Source organism: Tenrec ecaudatus, chromosome 10, assembly GCF_050624435.1.
Source record: "Tenrec ecaudatus isolate mTenEca1 chromosome 10, mTenEca1.hap1, whole genome shotgun sequence".
Classification (NCBI taxonomy): domain Eukaryota; kingdom Metazoa; phylum Chordata; class Mammalia; order Afrosoricida; family Tenrecidae; genus Tenrec; species Tenrec ecaudatus.
The window spans coordinates 21,383,261-21,407,316 of NC_134539.1; the positions used below are offsets into that span (position 1 = coordinate 21,383,261).

At 46.2% G+C, this 24,056-nt stretch overlaps 1 protein-coding gene and 1 long non-coding RNA gene across 5 annotated transcripts; one reads left to right on the forward strand and one right to left on the reverse strand.

Moving 5' to 3' along the window:
- The first annotated feature begins 1,020 nt into the window (after positions 1-1,020).
- On the forward strand, positions 1,021-23,499 carry LOC142458955 (uncharacterized). 4 transcript variants are annotated; one of them, XR_012786434.1, is made up of 7 exons: positions 1,021-1,515; positions 3,361-3,418; positions 8,006-8,108; positions 8,614-8,768; positions 9,358-10,253; positions 13,546-17,670; positions 23,165-23,499. It is a non-coding gene; the product is annotated as an uncharacterized LOC142458955 (long non-coding RNA). The 4 variants fall into 4 exon arrangements; XR_012786433.1 differs by lacking the exon at positions 9,358-10,253 and having other exon boundaries at positions 1,028-1,515; positions 13,546-13,743; positions 17,502-17,670; XR_012786431.1 differs by lacking the exon at positions 9,358-10,253 and having other exon boundaries at positions 1,022-1,515.
- Positions 13,907-18,261, reverse strand: CDKN2B (cyclin dependent kinase inhibitor 2B). Its single transcript, XM_075559999.1, has 2 exons — positions 17,770-18,261; positions 13,907-15,386 (listed from the first exon to the last, which is right to left on the reverse strand). Exons 1-2 carry the CDS (start codon positions 17,923-17,925, stop codon positions 15,126-15,128), a joined length of 417 nt encoding a protein of 138 aa, XP_075416114.1. The 5' UTR covers positions 17,926-18,261; the 3' UTR covers positions 13,907-15,125.
- Positions 23,500-24,056: the final 557 nt, after the last annotated feature.

Sequence of the window (24,056 nt, forward strand, 5' to 3'; positions counted from 1 at the left end):
TTCGGGCTGAGCTGTTTCAGTCCTTCTGGCCGCTTAGAAAGCAGGCTGGGCCTCCAGGGAAAGTTTCTCTGTCTTGCTTTGGGCGGCAGGCTCCTCCAGAAGCAAACGTCTGCTCCGTGCGGCATTTATTAGCTGACTCGCTTGATATGAGGGGTAGTCAAGCCTTGTTTGGGCCCCCACCTTCCTCCATTGCTTCCGATAGGTGGGGGGGCCGATCCCACTGGTGCCCGGAAAGGTAACTAAGACAGCGTCTGCGTGGTTCGAAATTCACACTGGAACCAAAGTGGGCTAAACGGTGTGGGCGCGAAAGGCAAGGGCGAAGAGAGGGTGCTCTATTCACCCCCACCCAGGATATTCGGGCGTCATTAACTTTCTAAGGCGATTTTTGTAACTCCTCGTGCCTCGTGGCCCCTTCCATTCCGAGGATCGGGGAGGAGTGTGATGGGGTCTCTGGAGTCTTGGGAGAATGCAACCCGGCCTCTAAGCAATAGGGATCGAGCCGCTCCCCGCAAACTTGCTCGGGCCTGGACCGGAGAGGACTTAACCTTTTCCTAAATCTGCCCGACCTCACCCGGCCCAGGGCCGAGTCTGCCGGGGACTGGCCGAGGGCCTTCTTACCTGGTCTTCGAGGATGCTCCGGCTGCTGCTGCTGCTGCTGCTGCTGCTGCTGCCGCCGCCGCCGCCTTCTCCGCAGGACCCCGGGCGGCCACTCGCCGACCCGCTCGTCGGCGGCGGGTCGGACAATGTGCACCAAGTACCTCCTGACTAGAGGTGGGCCACGCGAGCGCCGGATCCGGACGGTCACTAAGTACCTGCCAGGCATGCTGTCTCTCCCTCCGCCAGACGACACTCCCAAGCCCGAATCCTCCGAAGTGGAGGTAGGCTGTGCTGCCCCCGCCCTGTGGTTGCAGCCCCAACCCCGCGCCTCGGAGCCCGCCCCCCGCCCGCCGCTCTCCCTCCCCCCTCCCCTCCCCCCTCCCCCCTCCCCGGAGGCGCGCGGCCGGAGCCCTCCGCAGCGTTCTGCGCCCGGGAGGCGCGCGGGGAGGTGGTCCCCTGAGCCGGGAGAGGGGCGCGCGTCCGCGCGCGCGCGCGCGGCTCGCTCCCGGGGCCCCTGGCCCTCGCCCCGCCGCTTTCCCGCTCTGCCCGCGGTCCTCCCCGCCTTCACCGTGCCACGGACGCCCCACGCGGCCACCGGCCCAGGCTGCCGCCCGAACGCATCTGCTGGCGGGCCCGCCCCTCGCACATCCGGTCCTGCGAGCGCCGGGGCTCCCGTGCCTCCGACCTCCGCGTCCCCCGGGCTTCGCGCGCGTCACCGAGCGGGAAGGTTCAAAATAGAAAACCGAGAGGAGAGCCGGGTCACCGCGTCCCGCTGCCCGCCAACTCAGGGTGGCAGGCAGCTGGGCAAGACATGGCCGCTACGTCTCACATCTAGATGCTGAGAAGGAGAGGCACCAGAGGGAGCCGCTGCTCGCGGGACCCGCGGCCCCGGCGCGGGCGGCTCGGGTCGCAGGGCAGGTAGGCGGGCCGATCCCCCGTGGGAGCGGTGTCCCCCCCCCCCCAGCTCCCGCTGTGTCGCCCAGAGGGCCGGGCCGAGGCCAGAGGCGAGCCCTGCATCGAGGCGATTTTTATTTTCGATTTTAACCTTGAAGACCCGGCGCAGCATCTGGCCCTTCTTCCTCTTTCCTTCCCGCGCGCTTCCCTCCCGCGGGTCTGGGTCGGTGGCGATGGCCGGTCCCCTGCTCCGCTTCTCCTCCTCCAGCAGCCGCCCGCCGCCGCTCGCCCGGGCGCGCCGCTCCTCCCCAGCGCAGCTCCTCCCCAGCGGGGCCCTCTCGGCGCCCCCGGTCCCGGGGCTGCTCCTTCTCGCGCTGACACTGCCTACACCCACCCCCACCGCGCTCCCTCCACGGCCCACCGCCCCGGGAAGGCGGGGGTGAGGCCGGAGCCTCCCGGAGGGGGAGGGGAGGAGTCGCCGGAGGCCTGACACCCCGGCGGCCGTTGGCGGAACGCAGCCTCACCGGGCCCGGGCCTCCGGGCTCTGACGCGGGCTCGCGGCTCCCTGAAAACGGGAAGTCGAGCCCAGGGCGCCGTTTTCGGGCGGGGGGCACTGGCCTGAGGCTCCACTCCGGAGCCTGCGGCGTGTGCGACCCTGGTAAAAGCCACCCCGGCCTCAGCCAGGCCGGGTGCGCGCGTGCCGGATGATGCCGAGCTAGGCCCAGTCTGGGGAGTCTGGAAATGGGGCCCGCCTGGCAGTGGCATGTGCCCAGCCAGGCCTGGTGGCCTAGCTGCAGACCTGGGACTGCAGGTCTGGGAGATCAGATGCCAAGCCTCTCCCTGTACGGAGAAGGGAACAGGCCTGCACTGACCTAGACACCAAGCTAAGGCTTCCCAGTTTCTCCAAGGACCCAAGGTCTGATTCTTTCCCCACGTGACTGACGCGGCCCACGTCCCAACGTGGGACCGAAGAAGAATGATCTTAGTGAGAGACTACTTGGGGTTCACTGCCCTTGAACCTGTTCTGACTCTAGGTGGCCCCACTGGGACCTTTTGAAAACAGATCGCAGCCTTGTTTGCCAAGGCGCCTTTCTGGGATAAGTTGAATCACCTATCTTTCCACCCTTTCCACGCACAGCCACAGCCCAACGCTCGCTCGCTCCCAGGTACTCACATGCAAATGTGTTCCTCACTGCTTGCTAGGGATACCCCAACTCCACCAGCCTGGGGACACCCCCCACCCCTGTGATCATTTGCCTTCTCTTATGAGTGGTTGAAACGGTTTTCCCAGGCTCCACAAGGTTGACGTCTTTACCTCCTGAAGATCCGGGTTCCTCCAGTTACCTGCGTGTGTTTATTTCTCTTATTGTATTTAGCAGGACGGAAATTATCTTGTCTATGTATTTGTTTGCATGTTGGCCGACAGTCTCCTATTGTAGGATGTGGGAGCAGGATTCTTCCCATCTTGTTCTAAACCCTAAACCCATAGCCCCTTCCCCAACCGCATAGGACAGATGGACTAGGAAAAACCAAATTATAATGAGGACATTTGGTTTCAGGGACCACGTAGGGGCCTTTGGGGGAGCAAGAGGTCCAGGAAAAGCATACTTTGAATAAGAGCAAGAGGGTGAATACTGCTTGAGGAGTGAAGGGCTGCCTAGAGCAGGGGTGGGATGAGGGATTGTGTTAGCGATGACCATAAACCCTGTTCAATGGGGCAAGAGGCGCCTGCCCTATTCAAAGCAGCTTGAAAATCGAATGACTCTGGGGTCTGCTGACCCTCAGTGTTCCCGCCACGTTTAAATTCAGGGATCTTTCTATATTGGTTGAAATGTGTAGCTAAACCTATACCATTTCCTCTCCACACAGACCTGAGTTCTGGGAGCACTTCAGAGTGACACCGTGGCGATGAGAGCATGAGCAGACTGTAAGTGTTTCTGTTTTATGGATGTCAACCTTAAAATTTTAAACTTTTAAATTCCACTTTGCTTTGCCCTGACTACCCAGTACTTGTCTTGTCAGTTGTGGTTTGCAGGGCAATTCTACCTAACACTCATTCACTGCTATTTTCAGTGGATTCTGACTCATAGCAACCCATGGGACCCCTCAAGTGATGCAAAATGAAATTAGGAAAATGAATTTCTAATAAAACAGCTAAAATGTGAATCAAAGAAAATGACTTAGCTATTCATAGTTCAAAAAAGTCATCAAGGGCGAAGTCATACTATTTGTACACATTTTCACTTGTAGTCTATTTATATTTTTAAAATGTTTTATTAGGGGCTCATACAACTCATCACAATCCATACATACATCAATTGTGCAAAGCACATCTGTACATTCTTTGCCCTCATCATTCTCAAAACATTTGCTCTCCACTTAAACCCTTGGCATCAGGTCCTCTTTTTTCCCCCCTCCCTCCCTGCTCCCCCTCCCTCATGAGCCCTTGATAATTTATACATTATTATTTTTATGTGCACACTGCCCCTTTTAAATCTGAGCTTCTCACCTCTATCTTATCAGTGAGAAAATTGATACCTACTATCAGCACTATCACCAATTAGTCAGTGATTCTAATTCATGGTGACCCTTGTGTTTCAGAGCAGACCTGTGTTCCACACAGTTTTTTTTCACACATTTTTAAATGACTGTTTATTTTGGAATTAGATCAGCCAATCTCCTCTTCCTCTCCCACAGGTGTCTCTGGGTGGCCTTGAAATTCTAATCTTTCAGTTATCAGCTGAGCTCATTAACAGTTTGAACCACTCCAAATGAGACCCGTAAGGACCTGAATCTTGGGTACTTCCTGGACAGCAAGTGGACAGGAAGCATCACGGTCTTTGAGCAACAAGTGCTGTACTCTCCTTGCTGTAATCCCCCAGTGTCACCAGGGAGTGTAGTAGCTGTGCAGAGGCAATCACGGACTGGTGGCGCTTCTGTTTCTCTTCTGTTGATTGACCTTTATGAAAAGCAGTCAATGCTCTCCATTTTTGAATGGTGGAACATTATTTTCTGATTTAGATGAACACATTCACCTTCCAGGAGAGATAGGAGAGAGCATCTAATTGAATCTCCTTTGGCGTGTATTCCCATCCCAATCAGCATCATGTGATAGCCCTCATAACTGTATCCCTCAGAAAACTCTTTTCAAAATCCCTTGAGAAACGTTCTTTACATAGCATGTTCCACACAGCAAAGGCATGAAACAAACATACTACAAACAACATGAAAAGAAATAAGTATTTACACATATATGACAATATATTAATTTGTAGGCTGTTTAAGCAACTAGATAACTCAATAGGAAGAAGATAAAGGATGTTAGGAAGATAACAGGCAGTTTGTAGTAGAGAACATCCAAATGGACAAATGATCAAAATTTGAAAGAAAAGATGCTCAACCTTGCTCATTAGCATAGAGATGCAACAGTAGCAATGATACATGATATGTGCCTCTCTAAGTGTTGCAGAAATGGAAAACCAGGGCAAAGTTGTCAGGAAACACTCACACTTCTACACTGTTTTACTTGGTGTAATTGGTTTTGGGAGACAACTTTTTTCCATTTTACCAAAACTGTGTGATATATGTACCTTTTGACCCAGCATTATATTTGATAATCCATATACATATGGTATGATATACATATGTATGAACATATGTACTATGTGTTTTTCATACATATTATATAGATATATGGTGCTTCTCAAAAGAGAGACTGTGTTTTTGTTTGCCAGTCACTCTCACCTCATGGAAGGTAAGCTACTGTTAGCTTTTTGTTGTTGTTGTTGTTGTAAAACAAAAAAAGTTAATATATTATGTTTACCAAAATACTTGGGTGTGAGGAAAGAGTCATGGCAAACAAATGTAGAAGGCTCCTGTTATTTTTTTTTAAAATCAGTGTATACTATGTGGAAAGATACAGATATAGAGATTTATGCCCGCTGACCTTTATTTCAGTGACACCTTATTTCATACATAAGTATGAAAGTGCATATATAATGTCTACACATGAACACACGCACATATTAGTATGAAAGTTATACATACTATATGTACACTCCCCTCCCCCCTGGAAAAAAACCCCCAAACCCAGCCCAAACTCATGACCACTGAATCAGTGCTGATTTATAGGGACAGGGTAGAACGCCTCTGTGAGTTTCTGAGACCAAGTCTTTACAGGAATAGAAAGTCTTTCTCCCACAGAGTGGCTGGTGATTTTGAACTATGGGCCTTGGGGTTAGCAGCCCAATGTATAACTACTACACCACCAGACTTCTTTGTTTGTGTATTATATACACATTCACATTCATAAATATAGAAAGATTATGTGAAATCTGTGTGTGTTCACAAACACAAGGGTAAGATACACATATATATGTTTAGGGTTTTTAAAGATCATTTTATTGGGGGCTCATACAACTCATCAAAATCCATACATCCATTTGTCAAGAACATTTGTACATTTGTTTCCATCACCATTCTCATGTTTAGCTTTTCTCAAAGGGTAAGATGTTGATGTAGCCTTTGGCTCTGTGATTCTGAGCTTATAAATTGTTACAAAGATTTAAGTATGCAAAAAATCTTTATAGCATTGAGTAGCAACAACCACAAAATAAACACAAAAAGAAAGAACAGCAAAATAAACACAAAAGGGAAACAATTTACATATTTGTCTTTTGGCTTAAACCAGTGGTTCTCAATCTGTAGGTCATGACCCCTTTGGGGGGTCGAATGACCCTTTCACAGGGGCTGTCTGATTCATAACAGTAGCAAAATTACAGTTATGAAGTAGCAATGAAAATAACTTTATGGTTGGGGGTCATATGAGGGACTGGAGTAAAGGGTCATGACCTTAGGAAGGTTGAGCACCACTGGTTTAAACATTTTGGGTTCATCCATAGATACAAACCTGCAGCCATTAAAGGAGTGAAGTGCATCAACATGGGCTGATCATGGACATTGCCAAATATTTCCTAATGGAAGAAGCAGGTTGTAGCCTAGTAGGTGATACCATTTGTGATGACTGAATGGATGTGTCAGGGAGGTGTGTTTACAAATATATGTACCTGTATTTCTGAAAGGATAGTTTAAAACATTTAGTAGTGATTTCTCCAGGGTAGTGAGAATGGGGGAAATGAAGGGATTTGGGGAGACTTCTGTTGGGGTAGTGCGTTATGCCTTGGGCTTAAGGTTAGCAGTTCTAACCCACCTTGGAAGAAAGTTGAGGCTTTCTACTCTCCTAAGAGCTTACAGCCTTGGAAACCCACCTGGGCAGTTGCACTCTGCTCTGTATGATTGCAATGAGTCAGAATTATCTTGATGGCTGTAAGTTTGGGCTTTGAGCTTTTACTAAATACTCTGCCTTCTACACTGCCTGAAAGTTTACTATGAGCAAGAAGTATTAAAATAACAAGCACAGAAATGGAGAACCTCAAGTCCAGAGATTCTAATTCTGTGCATCTGGAATTGGCCAGTAAATCTGAATTTTCCAACATCTCCATGAGTGATTCTGTTAGGAAGCCAGGATTGATAGCCAGACCCTATACGTTGTATAGCTAAGACTGTTACTTGGTGGCAAATGTAACATCGAGTGTCATTTTTCCTTAGAAAGGAATGACATTAAATTCTGTTTATGATGAGATGTCTGAAGGCACTGTGACATCTTACTGTAGGCCCCTTTGTGCCACCTCTAAATATGGAAGGCAGCCCAACGAGCAGATGATGGATGAGAAGTGCCTCTGGCAAGGCTGCAGTACGTATGCAGTGTGTAGCATGTCATTGAGGGGCCCAGGAGCTCATGAAAAGCATTGCAGTGCCTTTAGGAAACATGCTATTAGGGAGACCCTGTGTTCAGATAAGGCAAAGATTTGGGGAGATTTGCAAAGGAGTTCATTGTAGAGGAGAACTGGTTTAAAATGGAATGGAGACCTATAAGTCATATAAGAATGTGTTCACAGGAAGCTGTTCCCACCACATCATACTAGAGAATATTTAAATTTGAGTGTATATTAATAGATGATTTTGCATTTTATGCAGGCCAATTATGAAAAGGAAACAAGGCATGGTTTAATGATTGTAATTAATTTTGATGTTTTGACTTGAACTCTGGTGGTATCAAATATCTCCTGTGCCAGCATTGGCTGTACGCATCTATCAGAGGTCTGACAGCAGGGGCTGTTGAAGGGGATGGGGAGTAATGGGTGTTTGGGGTTCCTTGGTAAACCTCTAGCATACCTGCAAGTTGACAGCCTGCCATTTTGGACAGTTTTTCTCCAGTCAACTTTTGGCTTTCTACTTGGTTCACACTCCATGTTAATAATTCAAAGGTGGGTGCCCCTTTTGGACATACCCATTGAGCTGTGTTATGGTGGCTACTCTGTAATCCATGCTGCTCAAGTATGATTTCATTAAGAGCCCCTGTTTTACAGCAAAATGCCCGTTATTGCACTATAATAGGGGCAGTATGGGAAAGTCACTGAATTTCTCGAAAACGAACGTTTTCTTTTTTGCATAGTGGTATTAAACCCTTCGGAGGAAGGGATTCTGGAGGGAAGAACATCCAAACTGGAGAAGTTTCATAGAAAAGCAAGATTGCTGACAATGAAGACCGCCCCATGGTATGAATCGTGGAAAAGGTTATTTTCTTTTTTTTTTGGAGGGGGGGGTCCCCATAAATCCCGGCAGCACAGAGATACATCATCTTTTGTGTCGGGCTGATTTGATTCCGTGGAGCGTTGGACGTGTCTCTGAGGGAACAGCTCCCCTGCCCTCCGTCTCAGTCTCCATCCCTCCAGCACGTACGACGAGGACGTAGATGACTTAAACCTTACAGACCCTTTCCCTCCCAGGCTGGTTCTTACAACCCCCCTCTAAGATGTAAAGACCTAAAGTGTCAAGGACTCACAATAGAAATCAACCTGAAAGGAGGAGGCCCAACCGACAGCCATCGCAGGGCATTAGTGCTTTGTGATGCTTTCGACATATGTTAGCATATCTTCCCTGCTTACTCTTCCTTCTAACCTTTCGTCTGGGTTTCAACACCTGCAAGAACTCCTAACAGCAGTTCAGAGCATGGAGGTCCTTGGTCTCGTGGCAACCCCTCTTTTTCCTTTGTTCCTTCAGCCCTGGTGGTGCGGTGGGGCACTCACTGGACTCAGCCCTGAAGGAGGAAGATGAAGCTCTTTACCTATGAAGAGGAACCCACAGGGGCAGTTAGTTCCAGCCCGCCCTCTGGTGCTGCTAGGATTTGGAATGGACCAGATGGCCCTTACAGTTTGGTGAGTTTTCAGACCTTCAGGGCACTATGTTTTAAAATACTGCAACTCGATTTTCTCAATGAATCTAACTAACTTGCTCAGCACACTTTAAAAATCACTCATGATTCTAGCGGTTCTGAGAAAAATTCAGGGGAAAAAATCGGAGGGCAGATAGAAGGAGGAAGACTCTCCCCCCCCCCTTTCCTTTTATGGTTTCATTTAGCACAAATAAAACTCGCAAATGGGCCAGCTATTCACTGTCTTTGCTGCGCTGGCCGGCGTTGGGCTGGGTGACTGCTGGCCGGCTGGGCTGCTCTACCCACTCTGGCTTGGCGATTCTTGGAGGAAACGTGGTGAGCCAGCACCGCACAACAAGCACTGCCCACTCCTTGCCGCTGTGGACCAGGAACTTGCGGAAGGAAGCCACTGGGCTGCATATGCTTGCTTTTCTGGTTGCACTATCACCAATGATTGCCGTCAAGATCTGTCCCTTGACTTTTCTCCGCACTCTCTTGTCAATGCCTCTTAAGTGCGCCAGGTGCACTTAAACTTGACATAACTGTTGGATTGGTGCCGGATGAACTTCTTGGTCTTCTTTTTATAAATTTAGGCGTCGGCGTCGTCGCCAGGGGTCTGAGGGCAGCCAAGATGATGGTGGGAGATGGATGCGTCCTCCGTAGGTGGCACCGGAGAAGAGAGGGAAGAAATGAAGGGCAAGGAATGATGGGACATAACTCCTGGGTCCTGGCGGTGGGGGGGAAGGCCAGGAAGATTTTTTTGGGGTGGTGGTGGTGGTGTTAATTTCATCAAAATTGTCTATAAGTCAATAATGTTTACAGAAACTCCCAACCCAAGTAAGCTTTTAAAAAATCTCCCTCTCTCACATCTCCATTTCTCTATATATCTCTCCTTGACTTATACCATGCCAAAATCATTACTAATAAAAGTACAAGGCCTCCACAGACAGGTATGTAATAAAAAGTCATATAATAATTTTTGAAAGTGTAACACCTTGGACAATGTGTAGGAATTTAGAAGAGCCTAGTCTAACTCCCATTTTTCATAGCCGAGGACACTTGAGGCTAATTAATCTGACTAAGCAGGTCACTTATTGAATTAGATGCAAAACCAGTATGAGAACCTAGATCTCCTATTTTTTGAGTTAAGTTCTACTGTCTTGTCCCTCTTTTTCTTGTTTCTTCTCTAGTGTTTTTGATTGAACTGTATTCTCCAAGGGCTAATGCTGTAAATCTTGATCTCTGAGCCTGCTGTTATAATCCCATTTGGTAATGAGTGGTCTTTGTTATGTTATCAAGATTTGATTAGTATAGACTGTTTTCCTTAAAACAAGCAGGTAGGCAAGCCCATGTGGGAGGCCAAAAATGCCAAGTCACCTGAAGATTGCTCACCCAGGAGCAGAAACCAGAAGAGACAAGGGCCTTCTCCAGAGCTGATACAGAGACAGCCTTCCCTAGAAGGGTTACCTGGGATTCAACTTCCTACCCTGTAAGACAATACATTTCTGTGGTTAAATCCATCTGCTTACAGTATTTCTCTTATAGCAGCATTAGGGACAAAGACTTGCAGCATCATCAGTGCAGCAGATGAATATATCGGAAATATTGAGGTTCAGTGGTTATTCCTAAAAGTAACTTAAAAAATTTAAATGTGAGGAAGATGAGTATTTATTTGTAACTTAGAAATCCAGCATCATGGAATGACAGTAGTTTAACAAGTTTCCAAGTTTCCACCAAACAAATAAACCATTAGTTTTTAAAATAATGGAAACAGAGTAAGTACCTCAGAATTTGGGTATGAATAGCTTTCAGCATCAACATGACAGCTGACCTTGCTGTCCTTTAGACAAGCCTGGCTTTTATATTTGTCTCAGATGCCAGCGCACGCGGTACTTCTGTAAACGAAGCTTACTATATTGGAAAATCGTTAGTTCTACTTGCTGTTTTTTTTCCTTTTGTAGCGATGTTTTAAACTGTAAACATTATATTCTATGCTAAAGCTAGGGAAAGGGAGGTGGTTTAGAAAAATGACTATAGGGAAATTATAAAATAGCTAGTGTTTCAAAACATCCTCATGGAATATTTCATTGCTTTAAAAAAACCTTTTTCCATGAATAAAAGGGAACATAGAATCTCAACTTAAGGATAAGTGAAAGTAGTATTCCAGTGCTGTAGGTTTTATGACCTATACATACATGTGTGTGTGGCACGTGTGCTTGTGTGTATCCACCACCTGTGGGTTGTGAGTTGCTATGATGCTGGAAGCCATGCCAGCTCTATTTGAAGTACAAGTGCCTTCACGCAGGGTGAAAAGATCCCAACAGAGCTTTCCAGATGAAGAACAGATTATGAGAAAGAATAGGCTGTCTTTCAGAGGGATTAGCCATGGAAAAAATCATATAAATAACTTCGGAACTCTGTCAGATTTAGTATCAGGAAATGGATCCTCAGGTTGAAAGATTCAAAACACATTTGAGAAAGAGCTGCCTCCTCCAAGTCAAGTCCACCATAGTGAGATGCATGGAGTGAAGCTTGCCCATTGCCTTCATTTGCTGATGGAGCATGACTCAAAATGAGGTGAGACAGTTGCAAATATCCATCGATCATCAGAATGTGGAATGTTTGAAGTATGACTAGGAGAATTGGAAGTCATCAAAAATGGAATGAAATACATAAAGATCGATAAATGCAAGCCTTGAGTTGCAGTATTGAGAGGTTGTGTGGGAAAAATGTTGTGTGCTGCAGGAAGCACCAAAAGATGATGGAAAGAATACAGAGCACTGTACCAAAAAAACTAGTCAAAATGGAACCATTCCAAGTGGTGCCATGTGATCCGGAACCAATGGTACTGAAAGACGAAGTCCAAGCTGCAAGGAAAGCATTAGCCCAAACCAGGACTCTTGGAATTGATGGACTACCAACTGAAATGTTTCAACAAGCTGGAGAATCACTGGAAGCATCAACTCATCTATGGCAAGAAATTTGGAAGACAGCTACTTGGTCAACTGACTGGAAGAGATCCATATTTATACCCATCCCAAAGATGTCCCAACAGAATGTCCAATATATAGAACAATATCCTATGCAAGTAAAATTTTGCTGAAGACCATCCAACAATGGTTGCAGCAACATTGACAGGAACTGCCAGAAATTCAGGGTAGATTCAGAAGAGAACCTGGAATGTGGAATAAGGGGTATCATTGCTGATGTCAGAGGCCTCTGCTTGACTCCAAGCAGAGAATCTCAGAAAGATGTTTACTTGTGCTAGGCAAATGCATTCGACTGTGTGGATCATGACAAGCTATGAATGACATTGAGAAGAAGGGGACTTGTAGAACTCTTCATTGTGCTCATGTGGAATCTCTACATGGATCAAGGGACAGTTGTGAGAACAGAACAAAGGCATACCAAAGGGTTTAAAATCAGGAAAGGTGTGTCGGGGTTGTGTCCTCTCGCCAGACTGTTCAGTCTGTATGCTGAGCAAATAATCAGAGAAGTCAGAGTGTATGAAGAAGAATGCAGCATCAGGATTGCAGGAAGGTTGACATCTTGGCAATGTTTCAGATGCACGCTTACAAATTAGCATGCATGTTTCATTTCCTCATTTTCTGCAGTTTCCAAATGGCACCCAGAGCAAGGCTCATGCATGTAGATAGTAGTTAGATGTTGTACGTGTGTCCTTCAAACTGGAATCCTGATATAAACATGTGCCTCCTTTTTATGCTCACAGCACACAACAGGCCAAACTGATAACTGGCTTTCAAAATGAAACGGATTTGTAAATTACTGCTTTCTGTGTACCAGGTGGTGATTTCTAATGCTGTGGTTTTGCTTTGCTTAAAAAATATCTCATAAACAAAAACAGCATGTTTTTCAATCCATAGTCACATTCAAAATTTTCCCTTAGTTTCCGGTGTCATTAGGAAAGATACAATTTCTCTAAGTTAGAAGTGTAATGATGTTTTATATGGCTTTCAAGGGCTTATCATTGTTTACTGCATAGGACATCTGTGCCATGTCCCATGGACATAGCAAACTTGAACATCCTGGAACTTGAGAATTACCACATCCCCAAACCCACTGCCCTCAAGTTGATTCCCACTCACAATGGCCCTGCATGGGGGCTTCTGGGGCTATGAATGTTTGCAGGAGCTGACACACTCGTATTTCTCCCACAGAAGGGCTGGTGAGTTTGAACTGCCAACCTTGCAGTTAGTAGTCTGGGCAGAGCAACCTCAGAAATAGAGCACAAAATGATAAAAAGGAGTTTTGAAAGTTGGCCTCTTTAATAGTTCTTAGTAATAAACCTGAAAATAGCCATTCTTGTAGTCAACAATAATTGAGTGCTTAAGTGATAATAGAGATGACATTTTCTGTCCTCTGTCTTCATTTGAAAATGGGGAGCCTACTATTTTGTACCTAAGTGTTTTTATAGGTGTATCTTTTGGGAACTTTTCTTCATATTGCTGATACTTAAACATAATTTGAAAAATATATAATTATGTTATTGTCTTAGGTGTCAGAGAAAAAGCATCCTGGACACTTCCAAGGCAGATCTTTGTTTATCTCCATCTCATTGTTATCAGAGAAGCGGTACTCATCTTTCACATATAAATGTTAAATTAACACACACACATTTAGTTTTAATAAACATGCCTTTCCATTTAGACATGGTCAGAATGCTCACTTCAGTAATACATTAATTTCAGGGGGAAGGAATTGTTGGAGAGGAATCGGTGGCGAGTATTTGGTTCAACACTCACATGAGTTTCTACTTTCAGATTATTCCCTTGGTCCGAGTCCTCTTCTAAATGTGGACACTAAACTGGAGGCTCACAACACAGTGCCTGCACAGGTCGAATAAGGTTTACCTTTCCGTGGTTGACCTAAGCAGTTCTTATCAATGGCACCGTTTAAGTATTATGGAGAATGAGAGAAGTGAGCATCTTTGGATCCTGAACATTCCTCAGGAGTGAGTGGTAAGTCCATTCTAGAACCTGCACCTTGGAGTTTCATTTCTATTATTTACTCTTTAAAGAGTGAACTCTCAGTTGATCCAGTGCACAATAAGTCAAACGACACAGGAAATTAAACCACCCGGCAGTGTTCAGTAAGTTTATACAGATATCTCACAAGCCACCATTTTATTCTCAGTTTTATTCTCAGTTTCAGCAACACTTTGGGAAATATCTTGAGATAGTTTACTGGATAAGTGCATTGATTTTCTAAGAGGCATTTGGAGTAGTTAATGGTTTATCCCCTGCAGCACCCTAGCAAAAGAAACAACATTGAACAGGAATAAATAGGCTATAGAGGACAGTGATGTCCGCATGCTACGACGGACGTGTAAGGGCGGTAGCTCTTTCCCAAGTCTTTCCTAAGGGCCCGGGAGGTTTTTCAGTTCTTCCCAGGGAATCCGATTGTGATCGAAGAACCAACCGCTTGGAAGTACAAACGGTAGGACATCTTCCCAGGTGTCAATTTACAGTAGGATTTCCAACTCTTATCGTTTGCGGACTTGTTAACCGCTTACCACCCATACCGCCGCAGGGCTGCAGTCCGCCACACCTCCTCTTCCTTCCGGTGGTGGCGCTGCCACCTAGAGCGCTGGAACGTCGCCACAAAAGCACTCGCTCGCACACGCTCCCTCGCTCGCTCGCAGGTAGGACTGCCCGCAGGTGAAAGCCAGCAGGCGCGCTCCGGAGAGCGCCTTTGCTTCTCAGTTACGCGAGGATTTTAGTTCCTGGGAGCACGCCTGCCATCTCTTTCGTTCTTTTTTAAAATTAAAATAAAACATTTGATTGGGGACTCTTACAACTCTTATCACAATCCACCCATCCATCCACTGTGATGCCATCTCTTTCATATCCTGGCTCCCTCACCCCCAATCCCTCAGAGCTGGGCGCGTTTCCAGGGCTTCCAGAAGGCGCGGCACCAGTCGTGACTTGTCCCGAAGAAGCGCACCGCGGTCATCGTAAAGGGTCTGCCCAACCGAACCGAAAGTCTGCAGGTTGTCCCCAGGGGCCTTGGGACCTGATGCCCACCCGCCCGTAGCGGGTCCCCCATGGCGATGGCGGGTCCCACAAACGCCCAACTTCCCCTGTCCCTCCCAGGTCCGGCCAGCGTGAAGATAGGGGCGCCTGAGCGGTTCGCAGCCTCCATTGCGAGTCCTATCGCGGCGCCAGCCAGCGCGCAGTCACCACAACCGCCCGACTCCAAATCTTAGGACATCAGTCCATGGACCCCACTTTTTCATAGTGAGAAGTGGAGGCGGCTCCGTCTTCCTCGGGGGTCGCCGCTCTGCCATTGACCTTCGGGGGTGGGGCAAGGAGGGAAAAGGTCCTTGCCCGCGGCTGAGTAGTCAGTACCCGGCAGCCACGCGCAGGTAGCCCGCCACGTCGCGGTGGCCGCGCTCCTCCGCCAGGTCCACGGGCAGGCGGCCCCAAGCGTCGCGCACGTCCAGCTGGGCCCCCGCGCGATGCAGCAGCACCAGCGTGTCCAGGAAGCCCTCCCGGGCCGCGTCGTGCACCGGCCGGGCCAGCGTAGTGGGGTCGGCACAGTTGGGCTCAGCTCCGTGGCACAGCAGCAGCTCGGCCACCCTGGCACTGCCCATCATCATGACCTGCGGGGAGAGCACAGGGTGAGCGCGGGTGGGGGTTGGGGGGCGCAAGACCCCTGCCCGTGGATCAGCAAGGCCATTTGAAGCGAAGACGTATTTCTGAAGTACCCACCCAAATACGGAGCCCCTACAAGCTTCAGATTATTTTTGAGTTCCTGACCCAGTTTTTCCCTCTCCTGCCAGTTAGACCCAGTTAAACACACAACACCTCAATGGAACCGATTCCTACTCAATTGGCCCTACAGGACCGGGGCAACTGGTCCTGTGGGTTTCTGCGACTAATTACAGGAGTTTCTCCCTAGACCCAGTTACTCCCCCGCCCCCTTTCCCCTACAACACACTTAATTTAAACTGCTCTGGTCTCTGCTGGAACGATACTGTTGGAGTTTAATTTGAGGCAAAGTAGCTGTAAGAATAAAAGAAATTAGTGATGTACAGTGGGACAAAAATTGGTTTTGTTTATATGACTTAGAGATGAAATGAAGTTTAAATGGCTTTAAAAATCTTTAATTAGGTCCTTTGTCCTTCTTTTTCCATAACGTAGGTATAAACATTTGGCAGTGGAGTTGTTAAAAATCGGGATAATACAAGAAGTAAACTAAACAACTTTACATGGTTTTGTTCCGGTGGCCAATCTCCTGTGGAGTCTATTGCCTTATTTCATCCACATCTATTGTCATCAATGCTTTATTGTACGGTAATGTTAGTCAAAGCTGGAGGTAGAAAGGAAAAACTAAACCAAAGCTATATTTATAGTTTTATAAGGTGATAAAAACACAGGATTTGCTTTTTGTAAGCAGTTCACACTTTTAATGTTTTAATTTGATGCCATGGCTGAAGCTTTGTGTATAACATATTTAATATAAGACAAAACAATACATTTTTATCAGATAATTTGTCTAGAATTTTATGTTAAACAGTAAGTATTTAGCTATATAAAAAATGGGGCTGCTACCAGTGAAATCAGAACATAAAACTTAGAAAAGGGCGCAATGTTTTGGAGGAGCAAATCTGTAGCAAACATTTGCATAAGAATTAATTTTCTTATTTTAAGTGAACTATAAAAACAACTTTTTAAAACAAAATGAAAGTTTTTTCTCTTATGATTCAGAATGTGCTTTAAAACATTCATGTGCCATTGAAAGATAGTACTAGTTTTTGTTTCATGAACATTAAAAACATCCCCATTCTTCCCTTAAAAGCCATGACATAATTTCTCATCTACTGGTGATGTGGAGAGAACTCTTTAGAGAAAAGAAGATGTTTTTTATTTTTTTAGAATTTAGAAGGTGAATTAAAACAAAACACGAAGACTTTAAAACTACTCTTCAATACTTTTGCTGTCTTTAACCAATCCCTTATTTGTTACACTAATTATAATAATAGCTTTCTTAGTTCTGAGGTAATGGTGAGGTGAGTATTGGATTCTAACCATGATGGTGGACAGTAAAGCAGAAAATATTAATTTATATTTTAATGGAATATAAAAGTTCTAATTAAAGCAGAGAAAGGTGCCCTGGTGAGTGCCAAGTGCGTAAGCTCTGAAGGTACAGGTTGGTTGATAGATTCCCCCCAGAGATTTTACAGCCTTGGGATCATTACTCTATCCTACCAGGTCAGTGTGTGGAAAGGCTCCAAGCGGCGGCAACGGGTGAGTAAATTAAAGAGAAAATAGCGGTTCGGCATATGAACAAATTGTATTTTAATAAAGATTTTCCACTGAAAAGAGGACCTGTAACAGTCGCTGCAAGAATGCTCGCAGCATATCAGAATTCTATAACCATTCAGTGAAAATTTATGGGAACATATATTCATTTATCTTACACAACACTAACATAAAGTAAAATTAAGTACTGTGGTTGAGGGATCTAGTCTCATTCCTTTACAGCTAATTCACCTCTATGCCGCACTGGGAACAAAGGTTTCATTTCAAGGCTTAGGAGTTCACAGCGAATTATTTCTCCCCCTAAGTGCTTTGATTTTAAAGAAGAATTCCTTAATTCCCCACCCAGCCAGACGATTTTAAAATTTAATTCTCTTTAAGGATGAAAGAAGACAAATCGACAAACAAAACTGTCCCCAAAGAGCACACTTTCCTTCTCCCTATTTCCTCCCCAGCTGAACGCACTTCGTGCAGTTCTGATCATGAGCTAGCTGAGGAGATATTGTGAATTTTGTTCAGCTGTTGAAAAGAAAACCAAACGGATAGCGCCGGGCTTTTCGGTTTCGTTTAAAAAGATTGTTGCTGCGTCCCAGCCTGCTCTACCCCGAGGCTCCACACCTCCAGGTAAAGGTCTTTGTCCTTGAAGGTCTGGTTCCCGGCGTTGGACCCACGGAGCCCGCGCTCGCGCGCCCCCTTCCGGCCGTGCCCCGGGCCCCCAGCTACCTGGATCGGGCGCCTCCCGAAGCAGTTGACTCGGTTGGGATCTGCGCCGGCTTCCAGGAGCTGCCGCACCATCTCCACTTGTCCCCGCGCCGCGGCGGTGGCCAAGCCCGCGTCGCTGCCGCCCCCGTCAAGTCTGCCCTTGTCCTCCTCGCGCATTCCGCCACCCGCAGGAGCGCGCGCCCGGGAACCTCCGCCGTTGGCGGTGAACTTCGCGATCCTCCTCCCGGGTGCCGGGTCCACGGGCCACCGGAGTGCTCCGGGCAGTGCTCAGTGGCAGTCGCCCCCCGCCGTCCTCCTGCCTGTGCAGACCCACCGGCGGTGGGCTAGCTCCGGGCTTTTCCCGGTGCTCCTAAGCCAGCGGACTCTGCCGACCCGCTGCGGGAAAAGGCTCCTGGAGCGGCTGTCCTACAGCGCAAAGCGGCGAGCCAGCGCTCCCCGCAGCGTAACAAGCCGGTTGGGAGTGAATTCGTTCCCAGCTGAGCCGTCCGCCCGGCTCGCCCCACCCCCTCAGGCTCTGCCCCCCGAGTGGGCGGGCCAGCCCGGACCCGTCCCCCTTGGGTTGCCAAGAGGCCGTCTGACCACACAGCCTATGGCACCGAGGGGGAGGGGTGGCCCGCGCGCAGCCCGGGCTGGACGCATGCGTACAGGCTGGTGCGGGAAGGCTCGCCCAGCCTTGCGGAGAGCAGGGCGCTGACTGCGTGTCTGTTAAAGTTTGGGGAAGGTTTTCTCCCTGCTCCTACTCCCCAGCAGGAGGAGCAGAGCACTTCTCTGGGCTCCAGACCAGCCAGTTTCACTCTCGAGAGGCATTTCTTTCCCGTGTAATTCAGAGTCAGAGAGAAAGGAATTTAAACCAACCCCGTCTCTTAAGATGCCTGAAAAATGACAGCTTTGCACCTGTCACGCAGGTTAAATGAATCCCCAGGAGGTGCTTGAATTCCACAAATTTCCCATCTCGTATCCACGGTCGCAATTTTCTTTTGGGTATGCCTTCCTATTTGAATTAACAAGAACAAAAACCAAACAAAAATATGGGCGAAAAATCCCAGATTCTTGTTTTGCTATGCTATTCTCCTTTTTAATCTTTGAACTGTACACTTTAAATAAAACCAAATGCACACCCGTCGCTGTGGAATCAAGTCAGACTGAGGGCCAGCTCCTGTGCTATAGAGCAGGGCTGCCCTATGATTGCCCTGGCTGTAATCCTTACTTCCTTCCCCCTCCACTCCCCTCCCTACCTAAAACAGTCTAAGGACAAGAATCATTTGAAAATGGTAACAAACACGTTTTCATTATATTAGCAAAGTACATCTTTGTTTGCCCTCATATCTACTTTAATCTACCTTGGCAAGTATTAGGAGCCCTGGAGGTTCTGAGCTTAAAACTCAGTGCTTTGAATTAAACAAACCACCAGACGCTCCTGTGGCAAGCAGTCTGTTTTAATACTGATCTCCAGCCTTGGAAACTCTATGGGGCAGATTAGATCTACTTTTGCCCTATGGGTCACTATGGCTTGGACTTTTGGTCAGCAAGTATTTGGTTTTTGGTCACCAAGTATTTTGGTTTTTGGTCAGCAAGTATTTGACTTTTTCCTTATGAGTAATAAAGGAAATGTTTGCGAGTATAAAGGGAGCTTATGCAGTAATAATGAAGCAATAAAACAGAGGCGTGGTACCGGGCTTGTCATTAAACAGGCTGAACCTGTCATTAGATTTTCTTCTGAAGACATAAAGGCCAAGTGCATGCTTTTGCCTTTCTAATTTTCCTAGTTTCCTTCGGTTGCTTCCAACTTTTGAATAAAAATGCATTAAGATTTTGTGCAGGTGTTACGTAGAGAGCACCCTCCAGCTCATTTAGAAAATTTCCCAGGAATGGATTGCTGGCTCATACACAGGACTATGTTTAGCTTTGTAGGAAACTGCCCAACTTTTCAAAAGTAGCTACGCATAACATTTTGCATGCCTATGAATTTCCATTTTTATCTGGAAAACAACTCTTTTATTTGTTGATGGCCGCTCTCTTCTGTTGCCTGGCCAGCAGCAACATAGAAGTCTGGTTTCTGAGTGTAAAGCATAAGCCTCTTTGGAATCGGTGCTCAGGCTCCGTGTTGGGGAGATTTCAAGTGCTAAGGAGACTCAGGGAAGGAAGAAGGAAGATGAGGAACAAGGGGAGACAGAACCTTTGAAATCGGCAGCATTAACCCATTGCCAATCACTGTGAAGGGTGAGTTGCGGTTCTAACGGTGGATCTGGTGGCAAACGTCCTTAGTCCAGAGCACCTTTTATCCAAAAAGGGTAGCAGCATTGATATTTAATGCACGGCCACATGGAACCAGGAAAGTTCCCTCTAAAGGTGTGTCTTTGGGGCCATCCCTCTTGTGAATCCAGCTATTGAATTTAGTTCAATAAAACACAATTCCACATGTTCTATGTGCTAGGTGTCTTTCATTTGGAGATGTTCTGGGCGTTTGTGTTTCAGAAGTGTTCTCTAGTGGCATTGGCATTTAAATTAAATGTGATCGTGGACTGAGAAATGAATACCTAGGGAACTTTCAGCAAAGAACGTGATGAGTTGACAGAGTGGCTGCAGCCATGGGTCAGCGTGGGACGAATGATGAGGCAGAGGCAGGATCAAACAGTGTTTTGTTCTGCTATGCAAAGTAGGGTTGCTATGGGTTGGGGACCCCACCCGCCTATCAACCACTACCACCACCAGAATAAGAAAGAGGGGCCAGTGAACCTAAGCTGAAGATTTAGACAGTTTCTCAAAGGTGAAGTCAAGAAAAGAGTCTTCAAGGATGAGTCATAAATTAATCAGTTTATGAGTTCTGCTCTCAGTTTTAGATTGCCCGACACTTAAAAAGATTAGAAAGTGATAGTCTGAGCCAATTTCTTTTCTCTCATTCTTTTCTTTTTTGGTTTTGTTTTCTAGGGTTTTTTTTGGTGGTTTCGGTGCGTGGTAGTTACATAATCTGGTGTCTTTTTAAGAGGATTACTAGTGAAGGGGTGGAGCCTGGTCTGTCAATCAAGATATAACCAGTGAGGCCTCTGTGTAGGCATGGCCTTCTCTGGAGAATTGTGGGCATTCCTGGACTTCCTCCTTGGAGGCAGGAGATACTTATTTCTCTCTGCTCACTCCCTGTGAGACGCTCTACTCTCACAGTGGTTCTCAACCTTCCTAAGGCCGCAACCCTTTAATATAGTTCCTCATGTGGTGGTGACCCCCCCCCCCAAGCATAAAGTACTTTCATTGCTACTTCATCACTGTCGTTTTGCTACTGTTAGAATTGGGTGAGCCCTGTGAAAGGGTCATTGGACCCCCAGAGGGGTCTCGACCCACAGATTGAGAACCACTGCTCTACTGACAAGACACATGGTGCTATGTTCTGGGAGCTGGAGAAGCCACATGGACCTATCCTGATGCAACCTGACCTCTGGAGCCAGAGAAGCCATGTAGACATCCTTGCTAGTGCTGAGATGCTTACAATGCCAGTGGATCCACAAGACTTTCAACCCACTGACCTGTGATCCTCCTGAAATCGGCATCATTGCATGTATTTCATGAGTCTGGAGAGGATTGGTATTGGCCATATGGGAAAATATTTGACTTACAGACTTGATCTGGACTGGACTGAGACATTTTCTTAACGTACAATTACTCTTTATATAAAGCTTTCTCTTATAAGCAAATATGTCTCCCTGGATTTGTTTCCCTAGTCTACCCACACTAACACATTATGGTACCAGAAGGGAGTACTAAGAAACAAATCATAAAGATGGAGAGTGGGTATTTATTTGACTTCTGCCTCATGGTAGTGTTTCTTCTTGGGCCAGACAGAAGTCAGAAATGTCCATGCAATTTATTGGGTGTTTTCTGCAAAGAATATGGGAGTTAAAGTCTTATGTTGTTTGGTTGAAGTCTTTGATTATTCCTGTGTGAAATGGCAAAAGTGAATGTTGTTAATGTATATTTTGAGTTCCGGGGTAGACATCACCCTTTGAAATTCTCAGAGACCATGCTGGTTAGAGAAAATGGCTGACAGAAGGTCAAAATGGCTCACAGAAAGCCTGGATCTGGCTTGATACTCTTAAGAGGCCTAATCCCATATTTTGTATCAACAGAATAGTTTAGATAAGGATTTAGATAAGCTAAATAAAGATTGAACTTGACTGTTTTAAGAATTGAGTTTAGTATCTGATTCTACTTTGTTTATACTGCTTTCTTCTACTTAGTATTGATATAGTGATTGATGGAAAGGTTTATTGGGAAGTATGAAAATAGAGAGCTTCTAAGACCACTTGTCTCCAGCCATTAAATTTTGATCTTTAGGTGGGTTTAGGCCATGCCTGCAAAGAAAGCTTTGAAAAGATGAGCCCCACCCAATGCTTTGGAGTACTCAGGATATTTGCATTCCAAGACACTTGCAAGGGGCAAGATAGACAGATTTGAAAACAAAGGGACCGCTTTGGCTCTTTTAAGTGTGAACTCTAGGGATTTTTGTCCGAAGCTGGAAAAATCTGGAACCATGAAGAAAACTCTTCTCTGTGACTGAAAGTTAAAGAAACTTGTGGGCAGGTTGAAATGCTTACCAGGTGACCACCTGGATCCATTTGTTGCGTTGAAGCTGGAGAAAAGAAGCAATAGAGAGATGGCTACTGACACCCATGGACCTGGTTTACCGGAACTAGAGGAGAAGATGAGAGCAAGTTGACTGGTCTGAAGTTCATGACTGAAGAGAAGATTTTTGAGCCTTGGAATTGGTGCATATTGCTATTGACTTTATGGATGGCCTGTCCTGATTTGACTTTGCTTATGGATGCGGACCTCACAAGGTTCCAAGTGGAATGAAGATTCTTCACATCAAAGAATATGGTTGTCTCCTTAGAGCACTGGGTTGATGTAAGTGGGCAGTATAGAAATTGGGTACCCCAAAATGGGGCAGATAAAGGCACGAAGTGGCTGGCTTACAGACTTTCATAGATGGGGGAATACATTCATATGTTTATAGGATTAAGGTGTAGGTGTTACTTAACTGCAACTCTTAGGCATAGAATATTGTGTTGTTCACTTACAGAGTTTAAATGAGGGTGGCACATATTGAATTGTATGCATCTTAGTTTTGTCCTGTTAAGTACAGAGATGATTTTATTATTTGTTTGAAAAGTGTATATAGCTGAAGAGTTATGTGAAAGTGTCACAAGGGGTGGTCTGTGGTAGTTACATAATCTAGTGTCAATTTGAGGGGATTATGAGTGAAGGGGTGGAGCCTGGCCTGTCAATCAAGTTATAACCAATGAGGCCTCTCTGTGTGGTCATGGCCTTCTCCTGAGAATTCTGGGAACTTCTGGATTTGCTCCTTGGAGGTGGAAGACACTTCTCTCTCTCTGCTCACTCCTAGAGAGATGCTCTACTGACAAGACACATGGAGCTATGCCCTGGGAGCTGGAGAAGCCACATGGACCTATCCCATGTAACTTGACCTCTAGAACTGGAGAAGCCACATTGACACATCCCTGCCAGCGCTGAGATGCTTAGAAGGCCACTGGATCGACAAGACTTCCAACCCACTGGCCTGTGATCCTCCTGCAACTGGCATCATTGCATGTATTTTGTGAGTCTGAAAAGGATTTTATACATTGCTATCAACCATATGGGGAATTATTGGACATGTGGACTTGATCTGGACTCGACTGAGATGTTTTCTTAATGTACATTTAATCTTTATATAAAGCTTTCTCTTAAACACATATGTGTCTCACTGGATTTGTTCTTCTAGTCAGACTAACACAGGGTGCAAGTTTAGGAAGACGGGGAGGTTTACAGAGTTAAAAGCAAAAAATAAATACCATTATATAAAATATCCTGCAATAACAGTAATAGCAGTCCTCTAGAAGATATATGTCACTAGACATGCAAGCTGAACAGGTGTGGTCTGGCAAGTGTGACTGTGCCCAGGACTCTAGGTTTGGCAGCGGATATTTCTGCACAGATGGAGATTTATATGTGCTACAAACATACCTATGTATAGAGAAGAGCATGCAAGGAGCAAAATAATAAAACACTCTTTATGACCAAATACAGAGAGATTTAATCACTGGGCCCGGGGACTTAGGCCATAGTCCTAGGGAACATATAGGCCAATTGGCATAGCATACTCCACAAAGAGAGTGTTCTACGTCATGCTTTGGTGAATACTCACTGGATCCTTAAAAGACCAAGCTGACATCTAAAATGCAATGATAGGTCTCTTGCCATCTGGAGCAAACAGAAATGAAGAAAATCAGACACAG